Source organism: Pristiophorus japonicus, chromosome 21 (assembly GCF_044704955.1).
Source record: "Pristiophorus japonicus isolate sPriJap1 chromosome 21, sPriJap1.hap1, whole genome shotgun sequence".
NCBI lineage: Eukaryota > Metazoa > Chordata > Chondrichthyes > Pristiophoridae > Pristiophorus > Pristiophorus japonicus.
Window position 1 is genome coordinate 61,719,183 of NC_091997.1, and position 19,900 is coordinate 61,739,082.

General features: G+C 45.3%; 1 protein-coding gene across 3 annotated transcripts in view; it reads right to left on the reverse strand.

Moving 5' to 3' along the window:
- The window catches only part of LOC139234017 (thrombospondin type-1 domain-containing protein 4-like), a 343,337-nt gene that overhangs the window by 302,758 nt on the left and 20,679 nt on the right, over nt 1–19,900 (reverse strand). For all 3 annotated transcript variants that reach the window (XM_070864853.1, XM_070864851.1, XM_070864852.1), the window contains 2 exons: nt 12,010–12,455; nt 276–690 (listed from right to left, as the gene is read on the reverse strand). In XM_070864853.1, the coding sequence (XP_070720954.1) occupies nt 276–690; nt 12,010–12,455 (861 nt within the window). The remainder of the gene's footprint in view (nt 1–275; nt 691–12,009; nt 12,456–19,900) is intronic.

Consider the following 19,900-nt stretch of genomic DNA (forward strand, 5'->3'; position numbering starts at 1 on the left):
ACTGCTGTGGGGGAGCGAGCGAGTGTGCGGGCGAGCGAGTAAGTGTGGGAGTGAGTGAGTGCGAGTGAGTGAGTGTGGGAGGGAGTGCTGCCTTTGCCTCTTTGCTTGTTGTGACAGCTGTCCTGTGAGAGTGAGAGGCTCGGTCAGTGGGTTAGTGAGGGTCAGTCAGTCAGTGAGGGGTCAGTGAGGGTCAGCCGGTGGGTCAGTGAGTGAAGGGTCAGTCGCTTGGTTGGTGTCAGGGCTCGGTGTAAGCAGGAGCTGAGCCAAGTACTTACCTCCAGGTGACACAGCCTGTACTGTCGGTACGCCCCCGTGCAGCTGATGCTGTTTGGATGCTCTGCCTTCTCCTGTTGTCTCTGGATCGCTCGGATGGAAAGCCCAGATGAATCAGCATTGGGATAGAGGGCTGGAGAGTGAAAGGTGTGTGGGTGGTGAGAGGGCGTCTGGCGATTCGGGGAACTGGAGGTCTGTGACCGAAGCTGGGCCTGGAAGCCACCCTGATAAAGATTGAGCTGTTGGTTGGAGGCAGCTGGTTTTCGGTCCCGAGTATGCCCATGGTCTCCAAGTCTCTGCCGCCTTTGTCTCTTTGTTTGTTGTGACAGCTGTCCTATGTGAGTCTGCAGCGGTAATATGTATGGCACTCTTCCATATCCATATTTACCGGGTACAACAGAACTTCTTGATCCAGACCTGGCAAAAATAAAGACAAATTATGAGAGTTGCACAGTTGGTGAGTAACGGCTATCGGCATTGTTACATGGAGATTCTGTCTGTGGACTTGGGACGAGCAAACACAGGTACAAGAGAGATGTTTTTAATGAAATGGAACATACAAACATAGAAACATAGAAAATAGGTGCAGGAGTAGGCCATTTGGCCCTTCAAGCCTGAAGCACCATTCAATAAGATCATGGCTGATCATTCACCTCAGTACCCCATTCCTGCTTTCTCTCCATACTCCTTGACCCCTTTAGCCGTGAGGGCCATATCCAACTCCCTCTTGAATATATCTAATGAACTGGCATCAACAACTCTCTGCGGTAGAGAATTCCACAGGTTAACAACTCTCGGAGTGAAGAAGTTTCTCCTCATCTCAATCCTAAATGGCTTACCCCTTATCATTCAACTGTGACCCCTGGTTCTGGACTTACCCAACATAGGGAACATTCTTCCTGCATTTAACCTGTCCAGTCCCGTCAGAATTTTGTGCGTTTCTATGAGATCCCCTCTCATTCTTCTAAACTCCAGTGAATACAGGCCCAGTCGATCCAGTCTCTCCTCATAAGTCATCCTGGGAATCAGTCTGGTGAACCTTCGCTGCACTCTCTCAATAGCAAGAACGTCCTTCCTCAGATTAGGAGACCAAAACTGAACACAATATTCCAGGTGAGGCCTCACTAAGGCCCTGTACAACTGCAGTAAGACCTCCTTGCTCCTATACTCAAATCCCCTAGCTGTGAAGTCCAACATGCCATTTGCTTTCTTCACCGCCTACTGTACCTGTATGCCAACTTTCAATGACTGATGAACCATGACACCCAGGTCTCGTTGCACCTCACCTTTTCCTAATCTGCCGCCATTCAGATAATATTTTGCCACCAAAGTGGATAACCTCACATTTACCCACATTATACTGCATCTGCCATGCATTTGCCCACTCACCTAACCTGTCCAAGTCATCCTGCAGCCTCTTAGTGTCCTCCTCACAGCTCACACCGCCACCCAGCTTAGTGTCATCTGCAAACTTGGAGATATTACTCTCAATTCCTTCATCCAAATCATTAATGTATATTGTAAAGAGCTGGGGTCCCAGCACTGAGCTCTGCGGCACCCCACTAGTCACTGCCTGCCATTCTGTAAAGGACCCATTTATCCCGACTCTCTGCTTCTTGTCTGCCAACCAGTTCTCTATCCACGTCAATACATTACCCCAATACCATGTGCTTTAATTTTGCACACCAATCTCTTGTGTGGGACCTTGTCAAAAGCCTTTTGAAAGTCCACATTCACTGGTTGTCCCTTGTCCACTCTACTAGTTACATCCTCAAAAAGTTCTAGAAGATTTGTCAAGCATGATTTCCCTTTCATAAATCCATGCTGACTTGGACCGATCCTGTCACTGCTTTCCAAATACGCTGCTATTTCATCTTTAATAATTGATTCCAATATTTTCCCCACTACTGATGTCAGGCTAACCGGTCTATAATTACTCGTTTTCTCTCTCCCTCCTTTTTTAAAAAGTGGTGTTACATTCGCTACTCTCCAGTTCATAGTAACTGATCCAGAGTCGATAGACTGTTGGAAAATGATCACCAATGCATCCCCTATTTCTAGGGCCACTTCCTTAAGTACTCTGGGATGCAGACTATCAGGCCCTGGGGATTTATCAGCCTTCAATCCCATCATTTTCCCTAAAACAATTTCCTGACTAATAAGGATATCCTTCAGTTCCTCCTTCTCGCTAGACCCTCGATCCCTTAGTATTTCCGGAAGGTTATTTGTGTCTTCCTTAGTGAAGACAGAACCAAAGTATTTGTTCAATTGGTCTGCCATTTCTTTGTTCCCAATTATAAATTCACCTGATTCTGACTGCAAAGGACCTATATTTGTCTTCACTAATCTTTTTCTCTTCACATGTCTATAGAAGCTTTTGCAGTCAGTTTTTATGTTCCCTGTAAGCTTCCTCTCATACTCTATTTCCCCCCCTTAATTAAACCCTTTGTCCTCTGCTGAATTCTAAATTTCTCCCAGTCCTCAGGTTTGCTGCTTTTTCTGGCCAATTTATATGCCTCTTCCTTGGATTTAACACCATCCCTAATTTCCCTTGTTAGCCACAGTTGAACCACTGCATTTTCAGTTCAATTTGATGTCATGTTTAATTTTAATGGTAAATCTGTATTTACAGTAAGGAAGTGGTGAAGCATTTCAGAAAAGGCAGCTTCCCTACTTCAGCTCTCCATAAATGTCAACATATTGAAAACAATGTTGAGTTGACACTAACTGTTCCACATGTACGCTGATGACACCCAGCTGTACCTCATTACCACTTCTCGTGACGCCTCCATGGTCTCTAAATTGTTAGACTGCTTGTACGAGTTCTGGATGTGCAGAAATTTTGTCCAATTGAATATTGGGAAGACTGAAGCCATTGTTATCGGTCTCCGTCACAAACTCCGTTCCCGAGCCACTGACTCCATCCCTCTCCCCAACTTCTGTCTGAGGCTGAACCAGACTGTTCGCAACCTTGGTGTCATATTTGACCCTGAAATGAGCTTTCGACCACATATCGCAGCATAACTAAGACCGCTTGTTTGCACCCCCATAACTTCGCCTGTCTCCACCCTTGCCTCAGCTCATCCATGCCTTAGTTACCTCAGATTTGACTATTCCAACACACTCCTGGCTGGCCTCCAACATAGAAAACATAGAAAATAGGTGCAGGAGTAGGCCATTTGGCCCTTCGAGCCTGCACCGCCATTCAATGAGTTCATGGCTGAACATGCAACTTCAGTATCCCATTCCTGCTTTCTCGCCATACCCCTTGATCCCCCTAGTAGTAAGGACTTCATCTAACTCCTTTTTGAATATATTTAGTGAATTGGCCTCAACAACTTTCTATGGTAGAGAATTCCACAGGTTCACCACTCTCTGGGTGAAGAAGTTTCTCCTCAGCTCGGTCCTAAATGGCTTACCCCTTATCCTTAGACTGTGACCCCTGGTTCTGGACTTCCCCAACATTGGGAACATTCTTCCTGCATCTAACCTGTCTAAACCAGTCAGAATTTTAAACATTTCTATGAGATCCCCTCTCATTCTTCTGAACTCCAGTGAATACAAGCCCAGTTGATCCAGTCTTTCTTGATATGTCTGTCCCGCCATCCCAGGAATCAGTCTGGTGAACCTTCGCTGCACTCCCTCAATAGCAAGAATGTCCTTCCTCAAGTTAGGAGACCAAAACTGTACACAATACTCCAGTGTGGCCTCACCAAGGCCCTGTACAACTGTAGCAACACCTCCCTGCCCCTGTACTCAAATCCCCTCGCTATGAAGGCCAACATGCCATTTGCTTTCTTAACCGCCTGCTGTACCTGCATGCCAACCTTCAATGACTGATGTACCATGACACCCAGGTCTCGTTGCACCTCCCCTTTTCCTAATCTGTCACCGTTCAGATAATAGTCTGTCTCTCTGTTTTTACCACCAAAGTGGATAACCTCACATTTATCCACATTATACTTCATCTGCCATGCATTTGCCCACTCACCTAACCTATCCAAGTCACTCTGCAGCCTCGTAGCATCCTCCTCGCAGCTCACACTGCCACCCAACTTAGTGTCATCCGCAAATTTGGAGATACTGCATTCTACAACATTCTACCCTACGTAAACTAGAGGTGATCCAAAACTCGGCTGCCTGTGTCCTAACTCACACCAAGTCCCACTCACCCATCACCCCTGTGCTCACTGACCTACATTGGCTTCCGGTTAAGCAATGCCTCGATTTCAAAATTCTCATCCTGATTTTCAAATCCCTCCATGCCTTGCCCCTCCCTATCTCTGTAATCTCCTCCAGCTCCACAACCCCTCGAGATGTGTGCGCTCCTCTAATTCTGCCTTCTTGAGCATCCCTGATTATAATCACTCAACCATTGGTGGCCGTGCCTTCTGTAGCCTAGGCCCCAAGCTCTGGAATTTCCTGCCTATACTTCTCCGCCTTGCGACCTCTCTTTCCTCCTTCAAGATGCTCCTTAAAACATACCTCTTTAACCAAACTTTCGGTCACCTGCGCTAATTTCTACTTGTGCGATTCAGTGTCAAAATTTGTAGCTGATAACACTCCTGTGATGTACCTTCGGACGTTTCACTACTTTAAAGGCTCTATGTAAATAAAAGTTGTTGTTATTGAGATGACAGAGGGAGCCAAAGGGTGGCTAACTCAGGTACAAAAAATTCAACACTGGTGAGACAAGGTTAAGGCATTTTGTAGGAGCTGTTCTGGTCCACCTTTGAGTTGATAGATCAGGACCTGGAAAGGATCTTGGCTCGGAAGATCAGGAAGTAGAGTCAGTATGGACGGAATAACAAGGGGCAAAAAAACACTGGTGGGAGTAGTATATAGGTCCCCAAATAGTGGCTATAACAGTGGACAAAACATTTATCAAGAAATAGTGGGAGTTTGTAACAAAGTTAATGCAATAATCGTGGGGGACTTTAATCTTCATATAGACTGGACAAATCAAATTGGTAAAGGTAGTGTGGAGGATGAGTTCATGGAATGCATTCGGGACAGTTTCCTAGAACAATACGTCATGGAACCAACCAGGGAACAGGTTATTTTAGATCTTGTATTGTATAATGAGACAGGGTTAATTAGCAATCTCATAATAAAGGATCCTCTGGGGCAGAGTGATCATAATACGATAGAATTTCACATTACATTTGAGAGTGACTTGCCTCAGTCTGAAACTAGAGTCATAAACTTAAATAAAGCCAATTACATAGGTATGAAGGGCGAATTGGTCGAGGTAGATTGGAAAAACAGATTAAAAGATATAGCAGTAGATAAACAGTGGTTGATATTTAAAGAAACATTTCTTGATTCTCAAGAAAAATGTATTCCATTGAGAAACACAAATTCCACAGGAAAAGTGATCCATCGGTGGCTAACTAAAGTAGTTAAGGATAGCATTAGACTGAAAGAAGCTTATAGTGTTGCAAAGAATAGCAGTAAGCCTGAGGATTGGGAGAGTTTCAGAAACCAGCAAAGGATGACCAAAAAATTGATAAAAAGGGAAAAAAATAGACAGAGAAATCTAGCAAGAAATATAAAAACAGATTGTAAGAGCTTTCACAAGTATGTAAAAAGGAAGAGTAGCAAAAGTCCCTTAGAGGCTGCGGCAGGAGAAATTGTTACGGGGAATAAGGAAATGGCAGAAATGCTAAACAAATATTTTGTTTCTGTTGTCGAAGACATAAAAAGCATACCTAAAATGGTGGGGAACCAAGGGTCTAATGAGGATGAGGAACTTAATGTAATTAATAAGTAGAGAAACTAATGGGACTAAAAGCCGACAAATCCCCTGGATTGGATGGCCTACATCCTCGGTGTTAGATATGTAAACTTGTAGTCACCAAAGGGCTCATCCCCTGAAGTCCCAAGGGATCCCATAATCCCTTGGGAGCACAGGTATTTAAAGAGGCTTCACAGGTTGGAGAGGCACTCTGGAGACCTGCAATAAAAAACTAAGGTCACACTTTACTTTGAGCTCACAGTGTTCAGTCTGACTCTTTCTCCATACACAACACTAGGGTTCTAAAAGAGGTGACTGCAGAGATCGTGAGTGCATTGGTTTGATATTTCAAAATTCCCTACATTCGAGAACGGTCCCACCAGATTGGAAGGTGGCGAATGTAACTCCGCTGTTCAAGAAAGGAGAGAGAGAGAGAGAGAGAGAGACATCCACCATTTTTTGCTTTTTGTTTCAAATTTTTATGTTAAACCTCTTTGCACTATTCATTGTGTGAAAATAGAAACAGTTTAAAAATGGAACAGAAATTGAGAGACTTGGAGTAGGAACTGCCAAGTGTAATAGTTCATCCACTCAGGAGTTGTACGAATTGATATTAAATATAAATCTATTTCTACAGCATAGAAAGGAGTGACAAATTCCAGCCTCTCCAGAAAACTCAGATCAGATTATTTTGGCCCTTTGTGTCGAAAGAAAATTGATTTGTTCTGGACTTAGATCAGGCGCGGCACTGCATGTTCTGAGTTCCAATCCACTGCTGCACTATTCAAGAAAGAAGGGAGAGAGAAAACAGGGAACGACAGGTTAGTTAGCCTGACATCAGTCATCAGGAAAATACTGGAATCCATTGTTAAGGAAGTGGTATCAGGGCACTTAGATAATCATAACATGATTAGGCAGAGTCAATATGGTTTTATGAAAGGGAAGTTGTATTTGAAAAATTTATTTGAGTTTTTTGAGGATGTAACTAGCAGGGTAGATAAAGGGGAACCAGTGGATGTAGTATATTGGATTTCAAAAAGGCATTCGATAAGACGCCACATACAAGGTTACTATATAAGATAGGGTAACATAGAAACATAGAAAATAGGTGCAGGAGTAGGCCATTTGGCCCTTCGAGCCTGCACCGCCATTCAATGAGTTCATGGCTGAACATGCAACTTCAGTACCCCATTCCTGCTTTCTCGCCATACCCCTTGATCCCCCTAGTAGTAAGGACTTCATCTAACTCCTTTTTGAATATATTTAGTGAATTGGCCTCAACAACTTTCTGTGAAAGAGAATTCCACAGGTTCACCACTCTCTGGGTGAAGAAGTTTCTCCTCATCTCGGTCCTAAATGGCTTACCCCTTATCCTTAGACTGTGACCCCTGGTTCTGGACTTCCCCAACATTGGGAACATTCTTCCTGCATCTAACCTGTCTAAACCCGTCAGAATTTTAAACTGTGTCATAGGATTGGAGGTAATATATTAGCATGGATAGAGGATTGGACAGAAAGAGAGAGTAGGGATAAACGGATCATTTTATCATTTCATGCAACTGTACAGGGTATTGGTGAGGCCGCACCTGGAGTACTGCGTGCAGTTTTGATCACCTTACTTAAGGAAGGATATACTAGCTTTGGAGGGGGTACAGAGACGATTCACTAGGCTGATTCCGGAGATAAGGGGGTTACCTTATGATGATAGATTAAGTAGACTGGGTCTTTACTCCTTGGAGTTCAGAAGGATGAGGGGTGATCTTATAGAAACATTTAAAATAATGAAAGGGATAGACAAGATAGAGGCAGAGAGGTTGTTTCCACTGGTCGGGGAGACTAGAACTAGGGGGCACAGCCTCAAAATAAGGGGGAGCCAATTTAAAACCGAGTTGAGAAGGAATTTCTTCTCCCAGAGGGTTGTGAATCTGTGGAATTCTCTGCCCAAGGAAGCAGTTGAGGCCGAGCTCATTGAATGTATTCAAATCACAGATAGATAGATTTTTAACCAATAAGGGAATTAAGGGTTACGGGGAGCGGGTGGGTAAGTGGAGCTGAGTCCACGGGCAGATCATCCGCGATCTTGTTGAATGGCGGAGCAGGCTCGAGGGGCTGGATGGCCTACTCCTGTTCCTAATTCTTATGTTCTTATTATGTTCTTACGGCTAAGGGGATCAAGGGCCATGGAGAGAAAGCATGAAATGGATACTGAGGGAATGATCAGCCATGAACTCATTGAATGGTGGTGCAGGCTCGAAGGGCCGAATGGTCTACTCCTGCACCTATTTTCTATGTTTCTATTTACAGGTTGGCAGGCTGTAACTAATGGGGTGCCGCAAGGATCAGTGCTGGGGCCTCAGTTATATTAATGACTTTGATGAAGGGACAGAGTGTAATGTATCCAAGTTTGCTGATGATACAAAGCTAGGTGGGACAATAAGCTGTGAGAGAACACAAAGCGTCTGCAAAGGACTATAGATAGACTGAATCAAGGGATATGAAGATCGGGCAGGAAAGTGGAGTTGAGGTCAACGATCAGCCATGATCTTATTGAATGGCGGATCAGGCTTGAGGGGCCGAACACCTGCTCCTATTTCTTATGTTCTTCAAACATAATACTGCTAAACACGAATAAATATTTGTAAATGGGTAACACTAAAATTAAAACACACAATACTGGAAAGAGAGAGAAATCAATCAACATCTTAAAATGAAAATAAGTTTTAACCTTTTGTTGGGTGCCTTCATCAAGTCCCTATCCTTTTTCTCTTTAGTCCAGCCATCCTCCAATGTTCCAACGAAGCTCAACACAAGCTGAAGGAACAGCAGGTAATGGAGGATAGCTGCACCAGAGCCACTGGAAGTGGAGGTGTGGGGATCTCCTATCGGTACATGGCCAGTGGGGTGGTCTGTACTCCTGGGCGTTACCCACCTTTCTTCCACCATATTTCTAGGCCATGGGAACCTTCCCATCTATGCCAGATTGTCCCAGTTTCCTTCTCCTCCTATTCTGTAACCAATAACAGCTCCTCTTGATCTATCTTTTGTTTCCACTTGTCTTATTCCCCTTTTACCTTGCACCATTATCACTTTTGTCATTTTATCACTCCTGCTCTTGACCCTATCACAGACTTTCCCTTTTGATCTTTTCTGTCCTCCTTACTCCTGGTTCTGCACTTGTTTAAAAGCTGTCCATCTCTAACATCTTCCAATTCTGATGAAAGGCCATTGACCTGAAATGTAAATTCTGTTTTTCTCTCAGATTATTTCCTGCATTTTCTGATTTTATATCATTGCAACACTGTGACAGGTGTGAATGACTATAGTCTAATCAGAACAATACTGCCGAGACCCTGTCACATGTGTGATATATTATGGAATGATGCAGCACAAAGGGGGCCATTCAGCCTGTTATACTGTGCTGGATCTTTGATAGTTATCCAATTAATCCCATTCCCCTGCCCTTTCCTGATATCCCTCCAGTTTTTTCCCCTTCCAATTCTCTTTTGAATGTTACCACCACTTCCACCGCCCTTCAGACAGTACGTTCTAGCTCACAACAATTCTCTGGATGAAGTTTTCCTCCTGTTGCCTCAGGTTCTTTTGCCAATCACCTTAAATCCGTGTCCTCTGGTTACTAACCCTTCTACCACTGGAAACTGTTTCTCCTTATTTACTCTTTCAAAACCCTTCATGACTTTGAACACCGATTAAATCTCCCCTTAACCTTCTCTGTTTAAAGGAGAACAACCCCAGCTAATCCGTGGGGCTATTCTGGTACAGGTCCAAAATCCGTAAAGCTCGGGACCGAGGCCGTTCCAAAATCCGGAAATACCCGGAATCCGGAACATCTTTGACTGGGCCGAGGTAGGTAGGGTTGGGCAGCTGAGGCAAGGGGGCGAGGTTGGGCAGCCGAGGGCCGGGGCAAGGTCGGGTCGCCGAGGCGGGGGAAATCCGGTTTCCGGACGACCCCGCCACGGATCGGCCCAGTGTCCGGATTCTGGAACTCCGGATTTTGGACGCTGCACCTGTAAGTGTCTTCTCTTCTGCACCCTCTGCAAAGCCTCGCGTCCCTCCTGGAGTGCTGTACCCAGAGTGAACACAATACTCCAGCTGAAGCCTAACCAGTATTTTATAAAGGTTTAGTATAACTTCCATGCTTTTGTATTCTATGCCTTTATTTGTAAAGCCAAGGATCCCATATGCTTTTTTTAAATATCCTTTTCAACTTGTTCTGTCATCTTCAAAGATTTGTCTACATGCACCCCCATATATTCTAAAACTACCATCTACATATAGAAATATTTGACACTTATTTTAAACTTTACTCCCATCCTTGCCAGTTATGAGCTTCCACACATTGGGCTCAATTTTCCCGTGATTTGCGCCGTTTTTTGGCCTAAGTTTAAAAAATACAAGTTTCCCCAAACAATGTGCGCCAGCATAATTCAGTTAGTTACAATTTTTTAGGTTAATGTTTTTTTTCTGTCATGGGGGTGTAACTTGTCAGCTGCGCCAATTCTGGCCATTTAAGCAAGTTTGGCCAGCACTGATTTACTCCAATCCTTCTCAGGACGGCAAATGTGGCCTCTGTGGAAAAACCATCTGGAGAATTTAAAAAATTGGCACAGGTAAGTAAATCAGCACAGCAGATACAGTTCCAGGGCTCGGACAGCAGCAGCGGAGAGGTGGGAGAGAGTGGGGGGAAGCCTTTCGGGCATAGTTAGGAGCGGGGACCGGGAGAGGGAGGCCATTCAGACTGGGATAGAAGTCAGGAACGGGAGGGAGGCCGTTCGGCCAGGAATAGGAGCGGGGACCAGGAGGGAGGCCTTCAGACTGGGATAGGAGCGGGGACCAGGAGGGAGGCCTTCAGACTGGGATAGGTGCGGGGACTGGGGGGGGGAGGGGAGGCTGTTCAGCTGGGGATAGGAGCGGGGACCAGGAGGGAGGCCTTCAGACTGGGATAGGAGCGGGGACTGGGGGGGGGGGGGGGGGGGGGAAGGTGGGGGAGGGCGAGACAGACTTTTGTGACTACACTTTAATAGTTTAATGGCGGTACATTGCTGCAGTGTGTAAGGGGCGTGTTCAGGTTGTTGCGAGCTGGCTGTTGTATGTTTCACTTTCCAGCTTGACTCCGCATTGTGTCCCTGGTTACCGTGGCAACCTGATCTTTTTGCCGCCGATCTTGGGCTCCACCCCCAAAACTAAATGACAGGTTAGGCGGCGCCTAAATTAAGAATTCAAACGAGGAAACTTGGATGATTTTTTTTTGGCGTTCTTGGGCCCCAAAAAAGCAGGCGTAACTCTTCAAGTACACCCAAAAACAGCTTAGGGGGAAATTGAGCCCATTATTGTATCCGAGCCACAGACTGCACTGCTGAGGTATATCTTGTAAACTTAAAAGCTGTCTTTATGTGGATACAAATTCAATCATAACCGAGTTATAACTCTGAGTTTTCATGACTTTATTTGTCACATTTCCTGTTTTCGTTGTCTTGTTATTCTGCACTTTAGGCCTGGCCCCTTTTTACTGGTGTTTCTCAATTTTAAAAAAAGTTCTTCCAAAATTCTCCTAAACGCTGATGGGCTGTCTCCAAAACTCTCCTCTGTAACTAATCCACTGGTAAAAGGAGCTTTTTTGCTTGTAATTATCATCAAAACCCCACAACATATTCCTCATGTTTGTCAGTGAATGCCGAGCTCGTTGGATGAGTACAAAGCAGGAGATAGGACTGTGGAGTTAGTGACAATCTGATACTGATCTCTCCCTCAGCCACTCTTTATCATCTTTATTTTATTAACAGAAATTTTCTGGCACAGAACAAAAGGCAAACATCATTGACTTGTTTATCATTAAGGGTTACATCGACAGAATAGAAACTCCAAACAGGATCAATTATTGCCTTAGAATCCTCTATCTAAATGCTAGTAATCCTGAATGAATGAATACTTTACTTAAGTAAGATCTACGTGTACCAAAGCAGAACAAGAGCACAGCCTACCTCCTCTCCAGCTTAGCACCCTGTCCTTGTGACAAAGACCGCCTGCTCCCTCTTAAAATTCCTTGGCTAAACTGGCTTTCATTCCTGCTGAGTGAAGCTGATGGCTGAAGCCCTGGTCTGACCTGATCCTCGCTCCTGTGCAGTGGAATTGAAGGTCGAAGAGCAGAGACAACGCGGCCAGAGTATAGATTCCTGCTTTCTTCCTGATGATTAGGAAAACCGTGAGAGATTGACCGGTCAGATGATGAAAAGAAGGGTCCGCTTCTTGGAAAAGTGATCTCTTTCTGGTAAGAAGCTGTTATTGGAAGGCAGGGCCTGGTCTGCTCTTTTACTCCATTCCCACATGTTCGTGAACACGCTGACCACGGCCCCCAGTTGCCCCACATGCCAGGAATTCCAGCACTCATTTCTGAAGCCTCTGTGTTTTGATCTGTCCTCTGAGGCACCTGCAGGGAAAAGCACTGAGTACATATCATAACATTCTCTTTGCCCCATCAATTGTAACCTTTGTATAAATGAATGCTATTTAAATGTTTGCTTCACTCTCCATATCACATCTTGCTCCATACACAGGCATGCACGAACTCTGCACTTCATGTACCTTGCGTGAGGCTGTGTTCCCTATTCTGGTACGGATCTGTTAAATGGTTTCAACTTTATACTGTTTATATTGAAGTCAAGCCCAAGTGACTCTGAGTGAACTCCTGGAGGGAATGTTAGCGACGTTTATTTTCTAGAGAGATCTGCGGGCATGATTTGATTACGCATACTTCTTCATATGACAGTGAATGGAACAAAATGAATGTGTTTAACAAGTTACTGAGCAAACCCACTTGTTTCCTGGTACTCATTTATTCAATTGGCAAAAAAGAACAGCATAGGTGCCATTAAAATTATGACAGAGTTTGAGAAGGTCGAGAAAATGTATTTATTTGTGGGGAGTCCAACACTAGGGGCCATAAATATAAGCTAGCCACGAATAAGCGCAATAAAGAATTAACCTCGGTGGTGGGAAGCTTTTAGAAACAATCCGGGAGGAAATTGAGCCACTTGGAACACAGAAACAGGAGTAGGCCATTTAGCCCATCAAGTCTGGTACACCATTCAATGAGATCATGGCTGATATCATGGCATGCAGGTACAGTAAGTAATCAGGAAGGCAAATGGAATGTTGGCCTTTATTGCAAGGGGGATAGAGTATAAAAGCAGGGAAGTCCAACTACAATTATACAGGGCATTGGTGAGACCACACCTGGAGTACCGAGTTTTGGTCTCCTTATTTAAGGAAGGATATACTTGCATTGGACGCAGTTCAGAGAAGGTTCACGAGGTTGATTCTTGAGATGAAGGGGTTGTCTTAAGAAGAAAGGTTGAGAGGTTGGGCCTATACTCATTGGAGTTTAGAAGAATGAGAGGTGATCTTATTGAAACGTATAAGATTCTAAGGGGGCTTGACAGGGTAGATGCAAAGATGTTTCCCCTCGTGGGGGAATCTAGAACTAGGGGGCATAGTTTCAGAATAAGGGGTTGGCCATTTAAAATGGAAATGAGGAATTTCTTCTCTGAGGGCCGTGAATCTTTGGAATTCTCTGCCCCAGAGAACGTTGGAGGCTGGGTCATTGAATATATTTAAGGTGGAGAATGATAAGGGAGTCAAGAGTTATGGGGAGCGGGCAGAGAAGTGGAGTTGAGGCCAAGATCAGATTAGCCATGATCTTATTGAATTGCAGAGCAGGCTTGAGGGGCCAAATGGCCGACTCCTGCTGCTATTTCTTATGTTATGCAACCTCTCCTCATAATTTAACCCTTGGATCCAGGTATCATTCTGGAAAACCTACGCTGTACTCCCTCCAAGGCTAGTATATCCTTCCTAGGGTGTGATGTCTCGAACTGAACAATGTACTGTAGGTGTGGTCTAACTAAGGCTTTGTATAGCCCTTCCCTGATATACATTCTACTCACTTCTGAAATTGCCATTACAATTGTCATGTATGTATGCTTGGGTTTACTAGCCACCAGGTGGCGCCACTGTCGGAGATCATTGGGCTGTACGCACGTGTGCGCGGCCCAGGTATAAAAGACCAGCCATCATGTATTGTAATCACTTTGGGTCCTAATAAAGTAGAGCCAGGTTTGTACCTGTGTTAGTTTACAGTATTCAGTCTATCGAGTTATTGCATACACAACAATACTGTCTAGAGTGCTGCTTCTGCATAGCCACTGACAGTTCCAATGTCAGCACATTATACGAACAGCCACAAAAGTAGTTTTGAGGTGGTGCTGATACCTTGTTCGTGTCATGTTTGTGTCAGTGATTGGGGTTTGTCATGTATCTCACATTACTGTACATAACTGTATCTTACCATGCTATACATGACTGTAACTAATTATGACCTGTAATCACAAGAATACCTTACCACCAGGGGTGCGCTTGCAGGAGACACTGCATACCTGTTCCACACAGGTATATAAAGACAGGTCTCAGGCAAGTGTGGCATTCGAGAGCTGTGAAATAAAGGTGCAGGTCCTGAGTGACCTTGACTTCAGCATGTGCCTCGTGTGAGTCTGTACTGCAGGGTCTGGACTTTACAGTGGCGACGAGTTACAGGATCACAGAATCCACAGAATGCCGACCAACGGCTCAGAAGAAAAATACAATGCTGGAGATAATTGGGAAGACTTTATAGAAAGGCTCCAGCAAAGCTTTGTAACCAAAGACTGGCTGGGCGACGATAAGGCAGACAAGAGAAGAGCCCATCTCTTGACCAGCTGTGGCTCGAAAACATACGCCTTAATGAAGGACCTGCTGGCACCGAGAAACCAGCAAGCAAATTGTTTGAAGAGTTGAGCACACTGGTAAGAGACCACCTGAAGCCAGCGAGCAGCCTACACATGGCCAGACACAGGTTCTACAACTACAGACGCTGTGTGGGCCAGAGCACACTTTGTGGCGGAACTTCGGAGGCTGGCTAGTTTATGTGAGTTCTCCGATGAACGAAGGAGAGAAGTAATGAGAGACTTTTTTACTGAAGGAATAGGCCATGCAGGCATAATTCTGAAAGCTCATAGAAACCAAGAATTTGACCCTAGAGGCAGCAGCACTGGTTGCACAGACATTCTTCGCAGGATAAGAAGAAACGAGGTTGATCTACACTGCGGGTACGACAACTAAAGAAACATCGGAACAAGGGGTTCACAGCGTGAAACAAGCCGCTACCCCCACACACAGACAAAGGCAGGAGAGGAGGCCCTCAACAGCAGGCAGTGGTGCCAGAAGTCATCAAGGGCCACATGAACGGACGTTCACACCTCATCAACCCACAATGCGAGCAATCAACTACAAACTGAGAGAAGCTCAAGAGAGATCAGCCAGACATAAGAATTAGGAATAGGAGTAGGCCATCTAGCCCCTCGAGCCTGCTCCGCCATTCAACAAGATCATGGCTGATCTGGCCGTGGACTCAGCTCCACTTACCCGCCCGCTCCCCATAACCCTTAATTCCCTTATTGGTTAAAAATCTATCTATCTGTGACTTGAATACATTCAATGAGCTAGCCTCAACTGCTTCCCTGGGCAGAGAATTCCACAGATTCACAACCCTCTGGGAGAAGAAATTCCTTCTCAACTCGGTTTTAAATTGGCTCCCCCGTATTTTGAGGCTGTGCCCCCTAGTTCTAGTCTCCCCAACCAGTGGAAACAACCTCTCTGCCTCTATCTTGTCTATCCCTTTCATTATTTTAAATGTTTCTATAAGATCACCCCTCATCCTTCTGAACTCCAACGAGTAAAGACCCAGTCTATTCAATCTATCATCATAAGGTAACTCCCTCATCTCCAGAATCAGCCTAGTGAATCGTCTCTGTACCCCCTCCAAAGCTAGTATATCCTTCCTTAAGTAAGTTGACCAAAACTGCACGCAGTACTCCAGGTGCGGCCTCACCAATACCCTGTACAGTTGCAGCAGGACCTCCCTGCTTTTGTACTCCATCCCTCTCGCAATGAAGACCAACATTCCATTCGCCTTCCTGATTACCTGCTGCACCTGCAAACTAACTTTTTGGGATTCATGCACAAGGACCCCCAGGTCCCTCTGCACCGCAGCATGTTGTAATTTCTCCCCATTCAAATAATATTCCCTTTTACTGTTTTTTTTCCCCAAGGTGGATGACCTCACATTTTCCAACATTGTATTCCATCTGCCAAACCTTAGCCCATTCGCTTAACCTATCTAAATCTCTGTGTCCTCTACACAACCCGCGTTGCCACTAATCTTTGTGTCATCTGCAAATTTTGTTACACTACACTCTGTCCCCTCTTCCAGGTCATCTATGTATATTGTAAACAGTTGTGGTCCCAGCACCGATCCCTGTGGCACACCACTAACCACCGATTTCCAACCCGAAAAGGACCCATTTATCCCGACTCTCTGCTTTCTGTTAGCCAGCCAATTTTCGATCCATGCTAATACATTTCCTCTGACTCCGCGTACCTTTATCTTCTGCAGTAACCTTTTGTGTGGCACCTTATCGAATGCCTTTTGGAAATTTAAATACACCACATCCATCGTTACACCTCTATCCACCATGCTCGTTATATCCTCAAAGAATTCCGGTAAATTAGTTAAACATGATTTCCCCTTCATGAATCCATGTTGCGTCTGCTTGATTCCTATCTAGATGTCCCGCTATTTCTTCCTTAATGATAGCTTCAAGCATTTTCCCCACTACAGATGTTAAACTAACCAGCCTATAGTTACCTGTCTTTTGTCTGCCCCCTTTTTTTAAACAGAGGCGTTACATTAGCTGCTTTCCAATCTGCTGGTACCTCCCCAGAGTCCAGAGAATTTTGGTAGATTATAACGAATGCATCTACTATAACTTCTGCCATCTCTTTTAATACCCTGGGATGCATTTCATCAGGACCAGGGGACTTGTCTACCTTCAGTCCCATTAGCCTCTCCAGCACTACCCCCCTAGTGATAGTGATTATCTCAAGGTCCTCCCTTCCCACATTCCCGTGACCAGCAATTTTTGGCATGGTTTTTGTGTCTTCCACTGTGAAGACCAAAGCAAAATGATTGTTTAAGGTCTCAGCCATTTCCACATTTCCCATTATTAAATCCCCCTTCTCATCTTCTAAGGGACCAACATTTACTTTAGTCACTCTTTTCCGTTTTATATATCGGTAAAATCTTTTACTCTCTGTTTTTATGTTTTTCGCAAGTTTACTTTCGTGATCTATCTTTCCTTTCTTTATTGCTTTCTTAGTCATTCTTTGCTGTCGTTTAAAATTTTCCCAATCTTCTATTTTCCCACTAACCTTGGCCACCTTATACGCATTGGTTTTTAATTTGATACTCTCCTTTATTTCCTTGGTTATCCACGGCTGGTTATCCCTTCTCTTACCGCCCTTCTTTTTCACTGGAATATATTTTTGTTGAGCACTATGAAAGAGCTCCTTAAAAGTCCTCCACTGTTCCTCAATTGTGCCACCGTTTAGTCTGTGTTTCCAGTCTACTTTAGCCAACTCTGCCCTCATCCCACTGTAGTGCCCTTTGTTTAAGTATAGTACGCTTATGTGAAACACTACTTCCTCACCCTCAATCTGTATTACAAATTTAACCATACTATGATCACTCATTCCGAGAGGATCTTTTACTAGGAGATCGTTTATTATTCCTGTCTCATTACACAGGACCAGATCTAAGGTAGCTTGCTCCCTTGTAGGTTCTGGAACATACTGTTCTAAGAAACAATCCCACAGCTCATCCTTCGGAAACAATGGAAGCGGTCTGTGCTGGAGATGTGGGGAAAGGCACTCATCAAGGGGGTGTCGATTTCAGCATGCCGTTTGCAGAGACTGCAACTACACAGGGCATCTGGCGCGCATGTGCAGAAAAACAGCAGCTCGGCTGGTATACGAATCGGAAGGGTCGGAAAGCGGATCAGAAGACGGTGGGGACAGTGCCAGGGACACCGAGGTACAGCGGGTCAACACGATCAATGTCCACTGTTCTTACAACAAGACGCCTCCAATAATGATGAGGGTCCTACTCAACGGGATACCCGTCAACATGGAACTGGATATGGGAGCGAGTCAATCTCTCATGAGCGCTCAACAATTTGAACAGCTGTGGCCGCACAAAAGCAACAGACCAAAGCTCACAAGGGTCGACACCAAACTAAGGACCTGTACCAAAGAAATCATCCCAGTCCTTGGCAGTGCCATGCTCTCAGTCACACACAAAGGGACAGTGAACCAACTTCCCCTGTGGATTGTCCCCGGAGATCTCCCAGCACTGCTGAGGAGAAGCTAGCTGGCAAAACTAAATTAGAAATGGGATGATGTTCACGCCATGTCGTCAGAGGAACGGACCTCCTGCTCAACAGTTCTAAGTCGATTTGAACATCTCTTTCAGCCAGGTGTGGGCACCTTCAAAGGGGCTAAAGTTAAAATCTACATCACACAGGATGCTAGACCAGTCAATCACAAGGCTAGAGCTGTGCCCTATGTGATGAGGGAAAAGATTGAACATGAACTGGACAGGCTTCTGCAGGAAGGCATTATCTCACCCATGGAATTTAGCGACTGGGTAAGTCCCATCGTCCCAGTCATGAAGCCTGATGGATCCGTGGGGATTACAAATCTACCATAAACAGAGTCTCCCTACAGGACCAATACCCGCTGCCCAGAGCGGAGGACTTATTTGCCACATTGGCTAGAGGAAAACTTTTCTCGAAACTAGACCTCACATCTGCGTATATGACGCATGAACTGACCGAAGAGTCTAAGCTACTCATCACCATCAACACACAGAGGCCTTTTCATGTACAATCGATGCCCATTCGGCATCAGGTCGGCAGCTGCTATATTCCAGCGCAACATGGAGAGTCTGCTCAAGTCCATCCCGGGGACGGTTGTGTTTCAAGACGACATACTTATCACGGGCAGGGACACCGACTCCCATCTCCGCAATTTGGAGGAAGTACTAAAGCGGTTGGATCGGGTAGGCCTAAGAGTTAAGAAATCCAAGTGCCTGTTTCTCGCACCCGAGGTTGAATTTTTGGGCAGAAGGATTGCCGCTGATGGAATCCGCCCAACAGAGTCCAAAACAGAAGCAATTCATCTGGCACCCGGGCCCCGGAATGTCTCGGAACTGCGCGCCTTTCTCGGGCTGCTCAATTACTTTGGGAACTTTATGCAGAACTTAAGCATGCTGCTGGAGCCTCTCCATGTGCTACTCGGGAAGGGGTGCGATTGGTTTTGGGGGGACGCCCAGGAACGTGCCTTCAATAAGGCACGCAACCTTCTATGTTCCAACAGTGTTTTGGCTTTTTTTGATCCAGGTAAAAAGCTAGTTCTTACATGTGATGCATCAGCGTACGAGGTCGGGTGCGTTTTACAGCATGTCAAAGGTGTGGGTAAATTACAACCCATAGCTTATGCCTCCAGGTCACTTTCGCGGGCGGAGCACGGATACAGAATGGTGGAGAAGGAGGCGCTCGTGTGCGTGTACGGTGTCAAAAAGATGCACCAATACCTTTTTGGGGCCAAGTTCGTGTTAGAAACCGACCATAAGCCCCTCACGTCCCTGCTATCCCGAAAGCAAGGCAATAAACGCCAACGCCTTGGCGCGCATTCAACGGTGGGCACTCGTGCTGGTGGTTTACGACTGCACAATAAGGCACAGACCAGGCACAGACAACTGTGCCGACGCGCTTAGCAGGCTACCCCTGGCGACCACGGAAGGGTCTGACAAACAGGACTGTGAGATAGTCATGGCAATCAATGTCTTTGAGTCCACAGGTTCGCCCATGACGGCTCGCCAAATCAGAGCCTGGACGACCCACGTTATCGTTAGTCAAACGATGTGTCTTAACTGGTGACTGG